Source organism: Anthonomus grandis, chromosome 2, assembly GCF_022605725.1.
Source record: "Anthonomus grandis grandis chromosome 2, icAntGran1.3, whole genome shotgun sequence".
Classification (NCBI taxonomy): Eukaryota; Metazoa; Arthropoda; class Insecta; order Coleoptera; family Curculionidae; genus Anthonomus; species Anthonomus grandis.
Window position 1 is genome coordinate 8,545,160 of NC_065547.1, and position 21,049 is coordinate 8,566,208.

General features: G+C 33.8%; 1 protein-coding gene across 4 annotated transcripts; it reads right to left on the reverse strand.

Moving 5' to 3' along the window:
* On the reverse strand, positions 1–17,148 carry LOC126747324 (transmembrane protein 185B). Of its 4 annotated transcripts, none has more exons than XR_007664158.1 (8): positions 16,957–17,148; positions 16,715–16,891; positions 12,132–12,339; positions 11,954–12,079; positions 11,767–11,901; positions 11,592–11,715; positions 2,286–11,534; positions 1–1,727 (listed from the first exon to the last, which is right to left on the reverse strand). XR_007664158.1 is itself a non-coding variant. In XM_050455891.1 (8 exons), exons 1-7 carry the CDS (start codon positions 16,992–16,994, stop codon positions 11,329–11,331), a joined length of 1,014 nt encoding a protein of 337 aa, XP_050311848.1. In that variant the 5' UTR covers positions 16,995–17,148; the 3' UTR covers positions 1–5,643; positions 11,280–11,328. The 4 variants fall into 4 exon arrangements, 2 of the variants coding, with proteins under 2 accessions (XP_050311848.1, XP_050311831.1); XR_007664157.1 differs by having other exon boundaries at positions 1–1,913; XM_050455891.1 differs by having other exon boundaries at positions 1–5,643; positions 11,280–11,534.
* Positions 17,149–21,049: the final 3,901 nt, after the last annotated feature.

Consider the following 21,049-nt stretch of genomic DNA (forward strand, 5'->3'; position numbering starts at 1 on the left):
TTGTATGTACAATGTTTATTTTAAATTGGATTAATATTGGCACAAGGAAATATAAATGCTAATATTTACATCTTTTTTTTTGTAAACATAAATGTGTTAAAATTAATATCAAAATCGTATACTGAAAAAAATATTATTTATTTGTCTCTATTACCTAAAATAATAACAATTTTAACACGTTGACGGACACTTGGGTTGGTTACCGGCAGACAAGTAGAAACCAAGTGTCATCTTTTGGACAGGATTTCTTAGGTTGAATTTCGCTTTTCACCTGTTACACGTCTTGCACCTTCAGTATACACGTGGAATAGTGCGATCGTGTTTTCTCTTCAATTTATAGTTGTTGAAGGCTGCTGAAGCTTTCAAATAAGCAACAATGAATCAGTACGGAAAATAGCAGTTCGGATAGTGAAGGTAATCAACTACAGATGAGGAATATAAAGAACCGGAAAATGATGAAACAATACCTATAAGAAATTTTTCTCTTCATGCAGATGCCGTTGGGACTCGTTTGGATATAGACGAAAATGTTTCTCCAACTGAGGTTTTTAGAAGATATGGGATTGTGCCATAAATCTTTGCAATCAATTAATGCTATATACAACTCATAGTAGGCAAATGATATCAAAAATACTGATACGAAATAATGTAAAAGTCTTTGAATATATATATATATATAATTAAAAAAAAATACAAATACCTTGGTACCAAGATAACCACTGCTTCCAGGAAATGAGAATTTGAATAGAAAAGGCAAGATCAGCGTTTATAAAAATGAACAAGATATTCTGCACAAGAGATATCAGTTTGGCCTTGAAAATCAGATTGCTGAGATGCTATGTGCTGCTTTACATGGACCCCAAAGAAAGAAGACTACAGGCTTTCGAACGCTGGACATGCCGGAGAATACTAAAAATTACCCTAAAACGGGCTACTTGGACATATTTTGGGGGCTACTTTGACACCACCTGTTTTAAAGCGACATGTGAGGTTAAGTTAGGATATTTGATATTGTTTTAGGTCATATCTTTGTGTTCGGGTGTCTGAGGTAAACATTGGTATAAATTACAAGTGACTACGAAAAATTATTAAAAAAAAGTTAGGTTCGCGTAAATATAAAAAATAGTGAGGATTTAAATAAGGCGTTAGAAGAAATTAGGAATGAGTTCTCACAAAAGGCTTCTGCGGAAAAATACAATATTAACCGAACCACCCTTTTGAATAAGATACATTATAAACACGAAGGTAAACCTGGTCATCCAAGTGTTTTACAACGAGAAGAACAATTGATTGCTGAGAGATTTCGAATGTCTAAAGCGGACATACGAAGCGTCGTAGAAAAATATGTAAATAAGCAAGGTCGAGTTATTCTATGATAAGTCTTAAATCTGTTTTTATTTTTTAACTCAGAAATAAAGAGGGTTTTGTTTAAAGTTTATCAAAATAAATATATTTATGTTTGAAAACATATAATTAATTTTTTTTAACCCTAAAACTATTCAAATAATAAAAAAATTCCATACTGCGATGTCAAAGTAACCCCGCGCGGGGACTACTTTCATTTAAAACGAAAAATAACGACATGTCAAAGAAGCCCCATGTTACTTTCGAGCTTTAAAATTCCAATTTAAAAATTTTTTTTTGGTATAATTACATGTTTTAAAAATTTAATATTTGGTAAATTTGTAGTCAAAGGATCAATTGTTCCTATCAGATAAAACAAATACCTGATTATTAAATATTTTAAAAATTACAACAGAAAATTTCCTAAAATCATATCAAAGTAACCCCGTTTTACGGTAGCTGGATAAAAAATACTATTTTTTTTTGGTATAATTACATGTTTTAAAAATTTAATATTTGGTAAATTTGTAGTCAAAGGATCAATTGTTCCTATCAGATAAAACAAATACCTGATTATTAAATATTTTAAAAATTACAACAGAAAATTTCCTAAAATCATATCAAAGTAACCCCGTTTTACGGTAGCTGGATAAAAAATACTATTTTTTTTTGGTATAATTACATGTTTTAAAAATTTAATATTTGGTAAATTTGTAGTCAAAGAATCAATTGTTCCTATCAGATAAAACAAATACCTGATTATTAAATATTTTAAAAATTACAACAGAAAATTTCCTAAAATCATATCAAAGTAACCCCGTTTTACGGTAGCTGGATAAAAAATACTATTTTTTTTTGGTATAATTACATGTTTTAAAAATTTAATATTTGGTAAATTTGTAGTCAAAGGATCAGTTGTTCCTATCAGATAAAACAAATACCTGATTATTAAATATTTTAAAAATTACAACAGAAAATTTCCTAAAATCATATCAAAGTAACCCCGTTTTACGGTAGCTGGATAAAAAATACTGAAGTGCTAAGACGGGTAAACAAAGAAAAAGAAATAATTTTGACAATTAAAGAACGAAAATTACAGTATATGGGACCTTTCATGAGAAGGTCAAAATACAGTTTGTTACAACTGATGATACTGAGAGACAGATTCAAATAAGAAGTGTCGGAAGAAGAATATGCGTGACTTTCGATTTGCTGTTTCAAGAATACGCATAGCATTGATGATTGCCAACTTTCGCAACGAAGACGACACCTGAAGAAGAAAGACCATCCAGCATTTCCTTTACAAATGTCTGGAAGGAGGTTTAAGCAAATATTAAGATGGTTTCGTGTAGAAGAAGAAAATTCAAAAGACCCTTTGAGGAAAATAAAGGTCTCTCTTGATTTGCTTGTATAAAAGTTTGCGAACGTACGGGGTACGTCCAGAAAGTAAGTTTCGTTTCTATTTATATCCGCTGCAGCGCTGCGATCGCAGTTTTGCGCATGCGCGACAGACGCTCTATATCAAGGAGAAGAAACCTGCGCCAGTTTGAGATCGCTATCAGCCACGTATGCTTTGTTGTGCTTGTTTATAATGTCGGTGTTGATTGAAAATCCCGCCGCTTGTGAAATTAGATCTGTGATTTTCGTTTTCTGAATGCTAAGAAAGTAAAACCAATTGAAATTTATCGGCGAAGTTTACGGACAAAACGTGATGAGTGATTCAATAGTGAGAAGATGGGTCCAACAGTTCAACGAAGGACGTAGTGAAGTGCACGATGAAGAACGAAGTGGGCGTCCATCTTTGATTACAGAAGAACTGGTTCGATCGATTGATGAAAAGCTTAAGGAAACCCGTAAGTTTACAATTAGTGCTCTCGCTATGGAATTTCCCCAAATATCACGATCACTAATTCATGAAATTGTTACCGAAAAACTAAAATTTCGTAAACTTTGCTCACGTTGGGTGCCAAAAATTCTTACTGAGGAACCCACAACTAAACGGATGCACTTCAGTTTTTAATCCGTTATGATGAAGGCGGCGAAGATTTTCTGTCACAGATAGTCACAGGAGATAAAACTTGGGTTTCTTAGGATACACCTAAAACTAAACGGCAAGCAATGGAATGGAGACACACTTCATCCTTAGCAAGGATTAAGCCGAAACAAATCTTGACACCTCGAAAAATCATGTGCACAGTGTTTTGGGACAAGAAAGGCATCTTACTGATTGATTTCTTACCGCGAGGTCAAACAATCAAGGCAGATGTTTACTGCGAGACACTTAGCAAATTGCGCCACGCAATACAGAATAAACGCCGAGGATTTTTGCCAAAAGGTGTTGTTTTTCTTCACGACAATGCACGACCACACACTGCAAATGTGACGAGAAACCTCCTACAGGGATTTGGCTGGGACGTGTTTGACCATCCTCCGTTCAGCCCTGACTTCGCTCCTAGCGATTTTCATCTGTTCTTACATCTCAAGTCTTTTCTTGGAGGTCAACACTTCAACAGTGACGAAGAGCTGAAAGAAAATTTTTCCATCTGGTAAAAGACACAGGCAGCAACCTTCTATGAAGAAGGCACAGAAAAACCTGTGTCATGCTATGACAAATGCCTGCAAAATTTCGGCAGTTATGTGGAAAAAATAATTTAAGAGTTGTAGATTTTTGTGCAATAAATATTTTTCCTGTATCTGTACACAATTTATTTTTATTACCAAACGGAACTTACTTTCTGGACGTACCTCGTATATGTACCAATAGAAACATTATCATTAAACGAAACTTGATTATTTCGAGAAAGGCTTTATTTTCGCACGAACATGAAAAACAAACAGGCAAAATATGGAATTAAATTCTAAGAACTTTGTTCAGCCCAAGGTTATGTTTTAAACATGACAACCAATGAGTCTTATGATGCGATTGATGCAGTCATATTTAAACAAAGGCTGTCATTTGTTGATGGATACCATTTTATTATAATAGTGTAACGAAATTCAGGAACACACTTTTATTGGCAACGTCAAAAACTTTAACCTAACTCGCGTTGACTGTCGTTTAATTGTTTCCCAGATAAAAACTCACTAAACAATTAAAACTCAATAAAATGACACGAAACGCGTCCCTTTTAGGGACCCATGGAACAATTTAGAAATGTTTAGAATTTTCTTCATTGTTTTTGCCAAAAGGGACCAATAATTTTTAGAAAATACTGACAGTCAAACCAAGCAAGTACACAAATTCTATAAAATGTAAAATACAGGGATTAACAATAATATAACTTAAATTGGGGCCAAAATGGGGACGTCAAATGGGATGAACTACTTAAAAACTTAGACGCTATAGATGAAAATATTAAGCTAAACGTAAGTAGAACCCTACTAATCAACTTTTAACTACAAAATACGAATAAAATAGTTCAAAAACTAGGAGAATAATTTACATATTTAAATTTTCATATTAATAGTTTACCATTATGAAACAGATTAGTTAGCAAAAAGGCACATGTGACAACATCTTTGTGTAAATAAGAAGGGTATGCCGCAAGAAATAACACGTCGTAAGCTTAGAAAAGGAGAACGTTTTACAGGGCAGATCAGATGAAAAGACGGGTTCTCAAATGAAGTTTATAGAATATAGGGAAAAAATCATACGATCTTTAGGTGGCATAGATGGCCAGAATGAAAGGTCTTTGCTTCAATTTAAACTTGCACCCGTCCAAACCAATGATATCAACTACAATCGAACACAGCATTTTCCTGAGAAAATTTCTCTCTCTGAAAATTATCAGCGAAAAACATATTTTTAGCATTGTTATAAACAGGGGAAACATAATATTGCTTTGAAACATGACATACCGAAAATAATATCTAATAATTATAAAATTATAATAAATTACTTAGTGTGTAGGGTCCCCTTGAGGGTATGACGGTTATAGCCGCAACCTAGTTAAGTATGCTGAATTAATAGAAATTAAGTTTATTTAAGAAAGTTTAAAACTATACTTTTAATATTCCAAAAATGACAAAAACATATAGTATTAATTTCCTTACTTCACTTGTTCCTATTGTCCGTCAATGTGTTAAGCTGCATTAAGGGACTGAAATGACAAAAATGAAAAAGAATTATTTGAATTTTTGGTGGTTCAATATATTGCACTTAATAAATAAAATAATTACCTAAATATTTGAGCGCAATAGATTTTCTTATAAAAATTTTTGACTACTAGACTACTAAATTAGTACAGCTGCAAGTCGTATAGTGGAAAATTTCGATGGTTCGGTTCCAAATGTGACTATCTACAAGAATTTTATGTTTTAGCTATTTACACAGTCTGGATAAAAACAAGGGTTTCTGATACTTCCAAATATGAATAAATTTGAATTTTGCGCAAAAATTTGCATTTCACAATGTGTCCATGTACTTTTTAAATGTCTTTGTTGGGTCCAAATATGTTTAAAATCACATAGGAACCGTGAAAATATATTTTTGTTAATTTCATATGTATCCAAAATCACATAGCCTGTTCTGAAATTAACTAAGTGATATTTTCGCGCACTTTGCTACTTGTTTGAACAAATCAGCTGATTTGGGATACATTGTTTGGTTTGTTAAAAGCAGTTATGGTTTAATCAATATTGTGTATCCGGTATGGTATTAAACAGTGAAAATACAACAAAGTGAGCTCCAGAGGAAAAAATATTACCCAAACGAACAGCTGTAGAAAGTATTGGTTTACCTTCAGTTAGACATTTATGGAAATTTATACATTACTGGTAGGTTATTTTATTATTTTGAACTTATTGGAAAGTAATATCTAGTATCGTTTTTATTGAACATATTATATAATTTTCCAATTTTAATTATTATCACCAAAATATTTTTACGTGCAAATTCTTGAAAGTTAATCGGATAATATGTAAAATAACTAGATAATGTTAAAATATAAATTTACTTTTAGAAGATCGTAATTTTACCACATTACATTTATATTTTTTAGGAGAATTTTATCAGCAACCTTTTGATACAGACGACTCTTAAAGATGCAGACTATGTTCCAAGCCCCAGCAACCTATCAGGTTAGTAAATAAAAATGGTAATCACTTCAGATGTTAATAAGACTTTTTCGTCTTAATTTTAGGTGATGGTGTTCAAACAATCATTTTATTTCCCCTAAGAGCAGGGCTACCAGACTACAGTTTGCAAGGGATCATCTTTCATGGACCGTGGAAAAATTGAAAAATGTTTTATTTTCGGATGAGAGCAAATTCAATTTGTTTGGATCCGATGGTGTAAAGTGGGTAAGACGTCCGAAGACTTGTAGACTTAATCCTAAATACCTTTTGCCCACTATAAAACATGGCGGCGGAAATGTTATGATGCGGGGGTGTTTTTCAGGAAGAGGTGTTAATCTATTGCAAAAATGAATCGTTTTAAATATCTGCGCATTCTTGAGCAGCAAATGCTTCCACATGCTGAAGACAACATGCCATTATTGTGGACGTTTCAACACAATCCAAAGCATACCTCAGTACTTGTGAAATAGTGGTTAGCTAGCAATAAAGTTGAGTGTATTGAGGTGGTCTGCTCAGAGCCCGGATATAAACCCTATAGAAAATCTTTGGGAAGAATTGGATCGACGTCTACGACAAAAGAACAAGGCTAAATTCAGAAACCAGGATGAATTATTTGAAGAATTAAATAAAATATGGTGGACCATAAGTCCAGAATATATTAACAAACTCATGCTGTCAATAAATTCTAGGTGTATAGAAGTTATTAAGACTTAGGGGTTTGCAACCCGATATTAATTTTACTCTATGGAAGAATTAAATAAATAAATTGTTTCTCCACTTTTTGCCTTTTATTAAAATATATAATAATATATTTTCCGCTTGGATCCCGTTAAAGTGTAAAAAATCTAAAGTAAAGTTTCATTGTTCCCCATTTAAGTTATTTTCTAAATAAGAACAAAATATTACAAAAACAAAAAAAATTATTAACAAAAATGTGTTTGTTTCTCCACTTTTTGCCTATAGTGTACGTACAGTGTGGCTCTTAATTGTCCCCCCTCCCTCTTATCTTTTGAATGCGTTTATATAAAAATTGGGAAAAAAAACGAAATAGAAACGGGGGATCATGCGATATAACGTTTAAAAGCTCTCACTGGATGCTTCACGGTCCTAGAATATTAAGTCATTACTTCTACCCATAGCAAAATAGCAGCCTTTCAAAATCTTATTTTTCGCATTTTTATTTTCTTTACTACAGCTGTTCAGGTAGTAAATGGCGTACCGCCACCATTTTGAAGTTTTGCAAAATGACCTAGGGACCAATAAGTAGTATTTAGATTGCTAATAATGTGTGCCAAACTTTTTTCAAAAAATTTTTTTATATAAACGCATTCAAAAGATAAAAGAGGGGGGACAATTTAGAGCCGCACTGTAGATCATTAATATCCGATATTTTGATATTTTCAACAAATATCACTAGGTTAGCTTTTAAAAAAATATGTTAGGGTCAAACATGGCTATCTGCATTTTTCTTGTTCAAGTTAGTTATCATTTACCTACTTTTTACAAAATTCTGGATCACTTTAAAAACATGTTATTCAAGTAAACATTATGCGAGTTAAAAAATGTGGTTTGCTGGAATATTTTTTTAATACCCTTGATTTGATAGAGCCTTTAAACTTTATTTTATGTTTCCTGAACAGTGATTTTGTAGATAGTTACATATGGTTAATGTTACTGTAAAACGATTTCTTATAATCGAGATGCACTCCTATTTGCCTCTTTTATTAAATTAAATTATGTCGAATATTGTAATCTGTAATTTTTTTTGGCAAATCAACGTTTTCCCTTTCTTTGTTTCTTTCATATAGAAACAGACCATCGATTTTCTAAGTGGTGGCTGAGGTATGAATTAAGGTCTGAATTTTCCAGTAGGGTAGAGTGCTCTAAGAGTGCGCGGTCAATAAGAGTACGCACTCGTCGATTTTTGGAGCACGTCGTCGACAACAACAAGGTGTTAGTTCGTACTGATTAAGAGGAGTGTCTGCATGTTTCTTGTGCATTTTAAGCAAATAAACAGCGATAATAACGTTATTAGGTAAGTTTAAGGAATTTTATCTGTTTTGTTATTATATTTTGACATTTTGGATATTGTACACAACTGTAGTTTTCAAGAATTTCGCGGTCATATTTTGTCATGCTTACAATAAACATTGAATCGTATAAATCATACCATTGTTTACAATTTCGAACCAAGATGGAGGCAGCACTGGCGCTTTCTAAAACATGCTCGTTTTGTAAGAGTGCGCAATCATTAATATTGTAAGAGTACGCGCGCACTCTTACAAACCAGGTTTTTTGTTCTAGCGGATTAAACGTATTTTTTCTTGTGTTTCAGCATGTCTGGCAGAAAACGAAGTTCTCAACGTGCTTTATGCTCACCGGCGGTTATGGAGGCAGCAAGACAGAGGATTGAAAATGGAGAAAGTAAAAGAAGCGTGGCAAAATCCTTAGGAATGGCGGAAGGCACGTTAAGAAAAAGGCTAAAAAGGACAACTGTAGCTACAAAACTGGTAAGATTCGACATTACCTTAACAGCAGAAATGGAAGAAGAGTTGTGTAATTATATTAAAACAATAGACATGTTTTACGAGTTAACTTCTAGAGCTCTAAGAAGTCTAGCATTTGAGTTCGCTGAAAAAAACAAATTAAAACATCGCTTTAATATAACTTCAAAAATGGCAGGCAAGGGCTGGCCGCGTGGATTTTTAAAACGGTACAAAGATGTTACATTAAGGCAACCCACCGCTACAAGCGTCGCCAGGGCTGTTGGTTTTAATAAACTATAGTGTGAGCGGTTTTATAAAAACCTCTCGGAGTTAATGAACAAATATACATTTCCGCCACATGCAATTTACAATATGGACGAATCGGGATTTTCAACTGTCCCAAACATGCCCCCTAAAGTTTTCTCTACAAAAGGAAAAAGGTGTGTCAATAAAATATCAAGCGCAGAACGGGGAACCAATGTTACTGTTGTATGTGCAATGAGTGCTAGTGGACAATTTATTCCTCCTGCATTTATATATCCACGTAAAAGAATGAAGGCAGAACTTTTGGACGGAGCTCCGCCATCTTCAATTGGAATGGTATCTGATAGTAGTTTCATCAATCAGGATTTGTTTGTTGATTATGCCACACATTTTTGAGATCATGCTAAGCCAACAAAGGAACAACCAGTACTAATGATAATGGATAACCACACTTCCCATTGTTCTATTGCAGCAGTTGATTTTTTTCGACAATATAACATTATCGCATTAACACTTCCTCCTCATAGTAGCCACCGTATGCAGCCACTTGACCGATGTATTTTTAGCCCGTTAAAAAAGTTTTATTCCAACGAGTGTGAAAAATGGTTGACGAACCATCCAGGGCGGGTAATTACGGTCTACCAAATTGCTTCAATATTTGCACCTGCATATTTTAAAGCTGCTACTTTAACGAATGCGATTGAAGGTTTTAAAGTGACAGGGATATGTCCCTTTAATGATGATATATTTACCGAAGCTGACTTCATGGCCACTTTAGTCACAGAACGAGAAAATTCTGCTACAGCTACAGTAGCTAGGCAAATAGAAGCGCCAAACATTCAGTTAGAAGTCGCTGATAACTCAACATCTAAAATCAATATTCAACCTCATCAAATCTCTGAAAATGCTTCCAAAGTTCTTGACAGTCCAACTGTTGTTCTTGAGAGTTCCACTACTAAGAAAAATTCACCTCAGCCTACAGAGCTGGTTTCCAACACATCTGCAATCATTTCAACTTTGGAACAAACAGTTGCTGTAGCATCAGAAACCAAAACATTTGATTTATCGAACACTCCTGGAACATCATCAACTTATATTAAATTAACAACAATTTCTCCATTACCCAAATCGATTACGTTCAGGTCAACAAGTCGCAGAAGCAAAAAGTCGGAAATTATCACCAGCTCCGCATATAAGGACCAACTAATTGAAGAAAAAGAGGAAAAAAAACCGAAACCCATAGTCAAACTAGATATGGGCGATAACCTACCACCACCACAAGAGCTTTCGGAAGAGAGTTTAAAAAGAAAATGCGCTGTGAACCTCAGACAGGCAAAGAAGACACCGAAAAATAGAAAAGCTGTTTTGAAGAAGCCAAAATCACCGTCTCATAAGAAAATGTGGAGATGTCCAGGGTGCAACGAAACATTTAAAGAACCTGTTACAGAAGACTGGATTGAGTGCATATTGTGTGCTGAATGGTGGCATGAAAAATGCAGTGCCTACGAGGGTTCTGGATCTTATACATGTGACCTATGTTCATAAAATTGCGTACGTACTCTTACAATACTAAATGCGTACTCTTAAAAAGCGGGTTTATAAGAGTGCGCAAAATCAGTTTTTTTTTAAGTTTAATTTTTTCTGTTGAAGTACTGGTGTTTAGTTTGCGAATTATACCTTATTTTGTTGTTTAAGTATCAACAGTCATAAATAAAAAAAATATATATTTTCAACGCAATTCGTTTGGATTTTTTACCTGATTAAACCTTAAGTGCGCACTCTAGAAAGCACTCTACCCTAATCTCATTCTCAGATTAACCCTAAGATTTACAATAAAAAAAACGTCTTATTAATTTTTCTCCAGTTCGATATGTTTTTAATGTAAAAACGGCTGTACTTATTGCCTTACGTGTATATCCCACTAGTATTTATGAAAATCAGGCAATTATGACTTAAAATGACCCCTAAAGGCAAGAATTCGATTACATCTAAAACATTTTACACTAACAATAAAATTTCACATTAATTCTCATCCTGGCATGAAACATTAAAAGTCTTACTATAATACTCAAGAGGCAAACATAGAAACCCTGTATTGCCACATCTCACCTTCCACCAATTAAGCACTTTAAAACCTTAAATTTCCTCAAAATTTTCCTCAGTCTGGCATTTCGATACTAATAATGGGCACAACGGGTTTCGTCAGATCGGCCTTTTTAAATTGCAAATCTGTTTTTTCCGTTTGTTGTAACTCGACCCCGTTGGGCCGTCGTTCCGGCTGATAAGCTATATTACCATATTCCTGGAGTAGAGGACAAGCACCCAATATGAAGGAACAAAAGTCTTTTCTCATCCCAAACCACCCTAAAAATATTATAAGTGATTGCATATGAATTTTATAGACAATCAAATGGTTGTTACATTTATTCGCTCCCTTGGCACTAAAAGACATTAAGATAAGTGTAGTGAATGATATAAAAAGTGGACTAACTACTGCCGTAAAAGACATCCGTATGTCTTCATCTAATTTGTTGGCTAATAAAACCTAAAAAAATTCAATATTTGTATCGCGTTCCATTGATTTTTGAACACTTACTTGAAATATCAAAATAGGAATCACTAAGAATGTATAACCTAAAGCTGAATGGAAGCTGCTTCGTCTCTGTTGTGCACTCACTTCTGGAGTTCTTAATAAAATTGCCGCAAATATTATGGTATACAAAACGCCCACCTGAATTAAAATCATTATTTAAGTTTGAACTAAGTTTAAAAATAAAAATTACCAGGGCTAAACACATTACGATCCATAGGGGCACAAAGACCACCTCCCACGACCACCCGATAAATTCGTCTAGTTTTAATGCAAGGAAAATGAACTGTAAGACATTTACGGCACAAAAGAGCTCCAACTGAAAATAAACAGATACAGATTTTTCTTTGTTTTAATTTAGTCTTTTTTACCTCAAAACTCCGCTCGTGTTTTACAGCCCATATACAAACAGCTATACTAACAATGCTAATAAAGATCAGCGGTATAAACACTAAAATCCATAAATGTCTGTAAGACTCTAATTTATCACAGACGAGCAGTTCGAACATAAGTAGGATAAGGTGCAACGCTAAGGAAATTAGCATTGATTTGTAGTGGATGTAAGCCTCTCCTTCTAACCTGAAATATTTTTATATAAAAACTAAATGTTTAAATAGAGCATATGTAAGCATATATAAAGCATTGGTATCAGAAATAATCAGATAAGTTTGATAACTTGCAAGTTTAACATTACAAGATATCAATAAAATCAAAATAGTTGTTGCTATTTAAAGACATGTACATGAAAATATGGTATTCCAACTGCAAAGAAGACAAAGAAAACGAATTAATAATAATAATAAGCTTTATTTCCAACAGGTTACATATACCCAGTTACCGGAAAATGAATTAAATATATAAATGTACAAGTACGAATTAGATCCATGCAACGAAACTATAAAAGAATTGCTATATAATAAAAAAAGTAGTGAGTTTGAGAAAATAAATAATAAAAAATCAACACTAAATTAGGATAAGAATGAAGAATTAATTTACATCAAAAGAGCAGAAAAAAAAGAGTAAATAAATGTATTCAAACTAAAAACTAAATAACCTAGTCTCCCCCACCGACCATACGTAGGTGACTCAAAATAAGAGCCAGATTGCCATGGTGAATGTCACAAGAAACAGCAATAGTGTTAAAGTTTTGACACATAAAGTGAATAGGACTTTGGTACAGAATGTTGGACCTGGCTGTGTCCAAGTTAAAAGCTGGACACTGTCTAGATCCTGAGCATGGTATATGAAAGCAAATCCTTTGCAAAAGGGATGGGCAGTCAATTTTATGGTTAAGTATGTTAAACAAGAATTTCACCGAATGCATTTCTCTTCTCTTCGCAAGTGACCGTTCAGTATATCTAGAGAGCAGCAGGTTATGGTCAAAACCCCTTGGAAGATAGACTCCATCATCCTTAAATGCCAAACATTTAAGGAATCGCCGTTGGACTGATTCTAATAGGTGAATGTGCTGGTTGTAAATGGGAGACCAAATGAGGGAGCTGTAGTCCAGCCTGGATCTAACAAATGCATAGTAGAGAGTTTTGGCAGTGGCAGTGTTCGAAAAAAGTTTGCAATTTCTAATAATAAAGCCCAGCATGCGAGTAGCCCTAGAAACAGTATCTTCGATGTGAGGGATAAAAGAAAATTTTTGGTCAAAGATTGGAAGGACTCCCAGATCGTTAAAACAGGTAGACCTTGTCAGAGACTCTACATTAACTAAGTAATTAAAGACAACTGGATTTGATTCGAAAGTAGCTAGCCACATTACACTTGGAAACATTAAGGTTAAGCCTGTTCAAAGTGCACCAATGGTGTACAGTATTGATGTTCTCTTGCAGTTGACCATAATCTGCTATAGAGTCAATCCTATGGAAAAGCTTTAGGCCATCAGTATATGCTAACTGAGAGCAATTAAGGGTGGAGATCAAGTCATTAGCGAAAACGTGAAAGAGAAGGGGGCCCAAGTTAGAGCCCTGAGGAACTCCAGAGGTGGGTGAAAAACAAGCAGGTCTAAAGCCTTTGACTAGTACAAAATGAGAGCGGTCAACTAAATAGGAGTTAAGAAGCTTTATAAAGCGATCGGAGAATCCAAACTGGCGTTCAAGCTTATTTAATAGGATGAAGTGGTCAATCTGGTCAAAAGCCTTTTGAAAGTCTGTGTAGATAACATTGATTTGACCTCTATCATAAAGTGCTTCACACACAAACTCAGAGAAAAATGCTAGGTTTGTAGTACATGATCGACCAAAAACAAATCCATGTTGATCGTTGGCCAGCATGGACTTAACCTTGGGAAAAATTAATTTATAAAGGGCCAACTCGAATAACTTTAAGAAATTGCACAGAATGGATATAGGGTGGTAATTCTCTATTGTTCCAGCATCGCCCTTTTTAAAGATAGGGCAAACTTTGGCTTGCTTCCAAATATTGAGAAAAAATACCAGTGTTAAGGATCAGATTAAAAATGTGGAGCAGAGGGTCTGTAATCTTATGTATTGTATCGAAACACTTAAGAAGAGCTGAGGTAAACATACAAATTTCTTAGAGGGTCATATACATAAATTTTTTCTGAATACAAATAGTATTCTAAATAAGTATTTTTCTGATGTGAACAAAAATTACATCATAATTCCATTTCATCAAAATTTCATCATAATCCTTTAAAATCGGCGATATGAATCTCTTTTAAAAGGGTTATTTGAACCCGGCCTATGGCTAGAAGGCACTGCCGTTAAGGAGTTTCGACCACGTCTTCCTTTTCCAGCAGGACATAACGTGCCTACGGCACAAAATTTTCAGCAATGACCAACAATTCTTCTCAATCAATAAAACCCATTAGTATTTTCTACCAAAATACTAGAGGCCTAAGCAAAACTGAAAGATCTTTTCACCTCTGCTCAAGTTGAGTCATATATTGTAATAATCTTAACTGAGATGTGGCTGGATCCCTCTATTGGTGATGCTGAACATCTTGACTCTTGTTACCCCATATATAGAATGGACAGGAATTCTACTACCAGTACTAAATACTATAGAGGGAGTACTAATTGCTGTAAATGATTCTTTTAAATTGAAACTTTTGGGACATAGTACTCCCACTATAGAAGAAAAAAAGTTAAAAAAAGGCATAATATCGAGCCGACCTTGTCATTTTAACTCATTTTAGAAAGAATATAAATGTGCCTCTCCTACTTTGCATAAATGACCAAAAACACTTTGGATATTGTTTTCTATGTTATTATTGTACTATTCATAGGAGTTTTGAATTCATAAAAATATTCCTTATAATTCATTAACTTACAGCCATTCCTCACAATAAAGGTCAAAGCTAATAGTTTGTATAATGAATCTTCAAGAAATGTTTTTATTGCAGGTTTCACATCAATAGAACTTGAATTAGTAAATATCAGATCCAAAAGAATTCCATTGTCATTAAAGATTTTAGTTTAAATTTGCTGTACAATTTACAAAGAATTTACCTAAATTTACAATAAACATATAACAAACAATTACAAAGTGTACTTAGAGGTACAGTAGAAATAAAATTAACCTAGACATACATGCACACAAATTACAAGTCATTAGGGTTCTGCAACATAGGTATAGATATGTCAAGAAATTCTGTAAAAGAATAATTAGCAGATCTCAATAAAACTTTTTTAATGACAATATCAAATTTTCATCTATTCAAGTTGCTAATTGTTAAAGGCAATAAATTATACATGAGCTTTCCATAGTGGAAAATAGTATATCTACTTAAAGTGCTCTGAGACTGAGGTACCTAAAGGTTTTGTCTAGAATGTGTTTGGTAATTATGTATATTAGCCCTTTGTTGGAAGATATTAGAATGACAGTGACAAAATGTTTTAAACAAAAAAAGATAATATAGAGTTAGTATTTTGTAGTATTGAAACAGAGGCTTACAGTGGTCCCTAAAGTCTGCACATATAGCTAACAGCTCTCATCTGCAGAAGAATGAACAGAGAATGTAACTTAGTAGCAGTACAGTAATGAAAGAACAAGATGCTATACCTTAGCTGAGATTCAAAAAAGGCATGATATACTTCTTTTGAGATGCCTGGATTATTAATCTCCATAGCTACTGTTCTTGCGTAAATAGCTGATGATAGACTTTTTAATAGCTTGTTAATGTGAACATCCCACTTTAAGTTTTGGTCAATCATTGGTCTCAGGAACTTTCTGAACCAAACTGAGAGTGTGTTTGGAAAAACCAAAAATTTAATTTTAGAGATATTTAAAGCTAACCTGTTTTCATCAAACCAGCATTTTTTTTTATGTAAGTCCTCATTAATAACGCTCTGCAGATGAGATGGATCCTGCTCTGACCAAGATAGAGAAGTGTCGTCTGCAAAAAGGATTAGATTCCCTTTGAGGATAAGAGCAGCTAGATCATTAATATATATTATAAACAGGAGAGGACCTAATACAGACCCTTAAGGAACCTTATTCCTAATGATCTTAAATCCAGAGGACACCTCAGTTCCACAAGGTCTTATGCACACACACTGCTGCCTGTTCTCCAGATATGATGCAAATCAGTCCAGGGCAGCACCCTTGCAACCATATATGTTAAGTATGATATGCAGGAGTAAATTATTAAAAATTATGAAAGGTTCATATATAGAGTTTTGAATTTATTTAGGTGACACTATCCTTAAAGGAAAGGTTCCATATTTCTCATAGAACAGATCAGTGCTTATGTCTTGTTAGATCTTTTTGATAAATTTGATGCTTAGCTAAGTAACCACTTTAACCGCTAAGCTAAGCCAAATATTTCTAATTCATAATTGCTAATGGAAATATTTATATTGGTTACACACTTATTTTTTCATCTAAAAATCAAATAGTGTAGGATGTTATTCACATTTATCTTTAAATTGTTTTTAATATGATTTTAGACATTTAAATAAGTTGGAACTGGTAAAAATCTAACCTGAAATGTGGATATCTCCACCATACGTAGCTGCCAACAGTAGCACCAGTGATCACCAATGCTTTCCATACCCATATTGGAGTAAAAACTGTCCAGTATGACCAAGTTATGTGGTTATCCAAACGTAAGGCAAAGAATATCGTGAATGTAAACAGGCATGTGTGGACTATGAATTTACTAAAATAAGTGGTTTTCAAGAACTGAATAATGCTAATCAGAAGAAAAAATTGCACTTTACTTACCTCGGATTAAAATCCTGAAAGAGAGTCTGCAAGTTCATTGTAAGCACTACAATTTAACAATAACGAGTCGGTCCATCGTATAAACAAGTTTTTACAGCGGATTTGTCTTTGTTTTGTAAAATTCTAAGGCCGTTTTTTTATTTTGAAAAATGTATGAATATAAACATCAGTTTGGCAGGAGTCAGGTGAGACTGACAAACGACAGGTTAGGATATTGAGTGGTTATGTTGGTAGTACTGAAAAATATTAAGGGTGTTTCCGCATGTTGCAGTAGCGGAACATAATTCCGCAAGTGTTTTTTGTTTCATAATGTAAATCTTTTGCCAATACTAAGAGTAACAAGTTTCTTTATAATCAATGAATATACAAATTAAATAAACAGGAATCAGATGGGAATTATAAGGTTGAGACTTTGAGTGATCATGTTGGTACTACTGAGGAATATTAAGGGTACTTCCATACCTTTCACTATGACATTATTCCGCAAGTATTTAAAGCGTATACAATAAAAGTGTTAAATTTTTTTTTCGACAATGGATATATTATAAATTAAAAGGTCGGTTTTGTTTTGAAAAAATCTGTTAACATTCTTTTGACAGGAATCAGATGGCAATGACAAGTGGCAGTTTAGGCTTATCAACGCTCAGGTTGGTACTGAGAAATACTAAAGCTACTTCCGCATAATGTCAGTAACCAGACATTATTGCGCAAGCGTTTAAAGCGGTTCTCGATAACTTCTTTTTTCTAATCATAAATCTGTTAAGAAAGCCTATTTTAAATTAAAGTAAAAAAATTAAAACAAGATTGAGGTAGGAATGACAAGTTACAGCTTAGGATTTGTAGTGGTTAAGTTGAAAAATATTAAGGGTACTTCTGTACTTTTCAGTAACTGAACATTATTCAGCAAGCGTTTTAGGCGAGTACAATCAAAAACTGTTACATTTGTTTTTCAATATTGAATGTGTCAAGACGCCGATTAAAAGTGTTTTAATTTTTAAGAAAATCTGTTAACATAAACATTATTTTAGCAGGAGTCAGATGACAATGACGAGTGATAGATTAGGATATTTAGCCTGTCCAAGCGAGAGGTGGTTAAAACCAAAAGTAATATCTAAATCTAGTAAAACTAAAAGGAAAAAAGTTATAGTTGACAGCTGACAAATACAAAAATTTGAAAATGGATTGTATAAGCAAACAAAAACTACTATAATATTATATATATTTGCCAAAATATAAAAAAATGTCTTAGGCCCATTAAGAACTGTAAAACCACAAGAGGGTTTTGTTTAAACTCCATCAAAAAGAATAATGAAGTTTTAAGAACAATGTACACAATATAGAGCCACAGATTATACATGTAAACAAATAACCGATCGACCGCAACATTAAAACACACCCGTAAAATAATAAATAATAAAGATAGCCGTAACCGTGACGTCATTTGATATTTTTGACAGTAACCGTTAGTTCTTACCAGACTAGCGCTTGGCCAGGCTAATTGAATGCTCAGATTGGTGGTACTGAGAAATATTAAGGCTGTTTCTGCATGATGTCAGAGCCAGGTAGAAAGGACAGGTTAGGATTTTGAGTGGTTATGTTGGTAGTACTGAGAAATATTAAGGGTGCTTCCGCAAGTTGTAGCAACAGAACATTATTTTGCAAATTGATTTTTGATAATTACTATAAACCTTTTATTGTTAATATTAAATAAAAAAAATCAATTTAACAGGGGTCAGAATGACAAGTGCCATATTGAACGCTCAGGTTGATGCTACTGAGCAATACTAAGGCTACCTATTCATGCTGTCAGAAACATTAATTTTTGGTAGGTATTTTTTAATTGAATCGGTCATTTGAGAAACCCCGTAAGTCCATATTTTGGCGAAAATGACATTTTAGCATTATTATAACTTGAGTGTCTAGACGCATCGATTCACAGAGAAACCCTGCTTGTTTCCATATAACTAACGTTCCAAATAAATATGGACTTCCGCTATTCATTTGAGAAACCCCTTAAGTGCAGGAGTTGTTTCTCTAATGAATGCGCGCGCGATATCCCAACCTACGCAGTTACTTCTCAAAAACGTCAAGCAGTGGTCAGTATTATAAAAGTAAACAGGCTGGCTGCGTTTATTATTTTTTATAAACTTATAATCACTTTACCTTTTAAAAAATCTACTGAATAAAATGTCTAGTGGGTAATTATGCAGTTTAGCGGCTTTTGTTAAAACTAACGAAAAATGGTCGGGTTTTTTGCAAAATGGGTGGATTTGGATTTATATTTTTCACTAAGAGTGGCGGAAAGCCAAATTTTATCACGAAGGGGGTGTTATCGCGCACTAAATCGCTCACTATGGGACATGAATAGAATAACGTCATTAAAATAACCCTGTATTCGATTAGTTTTGACAACAAATAGGTTACAACTAAGGTGAGGTTAGGTGTGGTGTTGCCAGTTCTGTCGTCTACTGCGTTTTGTCACTCTGCAGCTTCAGCCTTGTCCCCAGTGTGGCTGACTCATGAGTGCCTTCTCTAAAGTGGCGAATTCACTCTATATTTTTTAGTCATGTGAAATGTAAGATATGCGTAAAATAAATTCACAAAAACTGTTTTTACCTTTTCTTGGTGGGTTGTCGACTCTGGGAGTATGTGTGCAGTGTTTTGGTGTGTTCCGTTTCTCTATCACCGCGAGGGGAACATAAGGCGCTGCGCACAGACCATATATATACCCAACCCAACCCAACCCAGCTCAACGCAACCCAAACCAACCCAGCCCAGCCCAACCCAAACCAACCTCACAACGAGGAGCGTAAGCTCCCCGTTGGGAGGTTCATTAACACCCAAGAGTTCATCAACACAATGAAGGAATATGTGTCATTAAATGCAAATTCCTGTTCAATTCGTGGAAAATTCACTGTTAAACGTTTACAAACTTATGAGGTCTTAACTTTTCAAAAATGGTGGCCAAAATTCTTTAAGAAGAAGTGCTCTCTAATGAGTCATATCAAAGAAAATTACCCAAAGAACTAAAGCAATCGTTCACTATCTCTAAATTCAATCAATTTGAATATTGTGAAGACGGAGTCGTTGTAGTTCGAGATTTCATTAATGGGTTGAAATCTCATTCATTTTCATTGAAATTATTGACATCAACAAGGATTAGTTTGCCCCAAGAGACACTTTATAATGGCCTTGTTCCTATCAATGTGACCAAACTGAATGACGTTAGGAGCTTGATGCAGTACATACCTCAAGACGAAGAAATACAAAACTTTTATGGGGAATTGACTTGGTGGAATACTCTGTAGATTACGTAGTAATAAATACATGAATTAATCATGAAATTTTTTAGGCTGTATTTATTATACTAGTTTACCTTAACCTTAATACTCTGAAAATTGGCATTCATTTGAGAAACCCCGTATGTTACCAAATTTCAAAATTTTTTTTGAGCTAAAAAATATTTTTTTGAGTGTGCTATTATGTTGTCTTTAATTTTTAACACTAAATTCTTCATTAAATTAGTATTGAAACAAATTTAAATTTATTGTAACTTCTTGTAGGACGTTATATCCAGTTTTTCCAAAATTGTATTTTTTGGACTTACGGGGTTTCTCAAATAACCGATTCAATTGTTTATGCAGTTTTAATGGCAAAATCTTATTTTCATTTAAAAAAACACGAACCTGTATATCTACAATTTTTTATAATACTTTAGATAATGTTGGAAGAATGCTTATTGAGCGCAAGCAGATCTTTGAATTCCTTAGGTTGCGATATTCTAGGCAAAGGTGTGACGTAATCATGCTTCCACATATCTGGAAAATATGATTTAAATAAGATCGTCTCATTAGTATGCTTTGCTTTTTGTGGATAAAATAATTCTCATTAACTGTTCCTCTGTTACTACCCTCAAACTAAAAATATTTTGAGCATTATTTTTAAGGTTATTTCTATAAAAGTCAAGTAGATTTTGGTCTGGTTAATGCATATCGATGAAAAACAATTATTTATTTCGTTAACATTAGATAGATGTGTTAGAATGCATCTTTGTTTATTTTTTGTAATATCAAGTTTTTTTAGCTCAGCCCAT

Excerpts from the sequence above, each read along its gene's own strand:
- LOC126747324 (XM_050455891.1), bottom strand. The coding sequence starts at position 16,994 with ATGAACTTGCAGACTCTCTTTCAGGATTTTAATCCGAG. Across the intron at positions 16,892-16,956 it reads TTTCAGGATTTTAATCCGAG|TAAATTCATAGTCCACACAT; the intron begins GTAAGTAAAGTG and ends CACTTATTTTAG. Across the intron at positions 11,535-11,591 it reads TGCCAAGGGAGCGAATAAAT|GGTGGTTTGGGATGAGAAAA; the intron begins GTAACAACCATT and ends TAATATTTTTAG.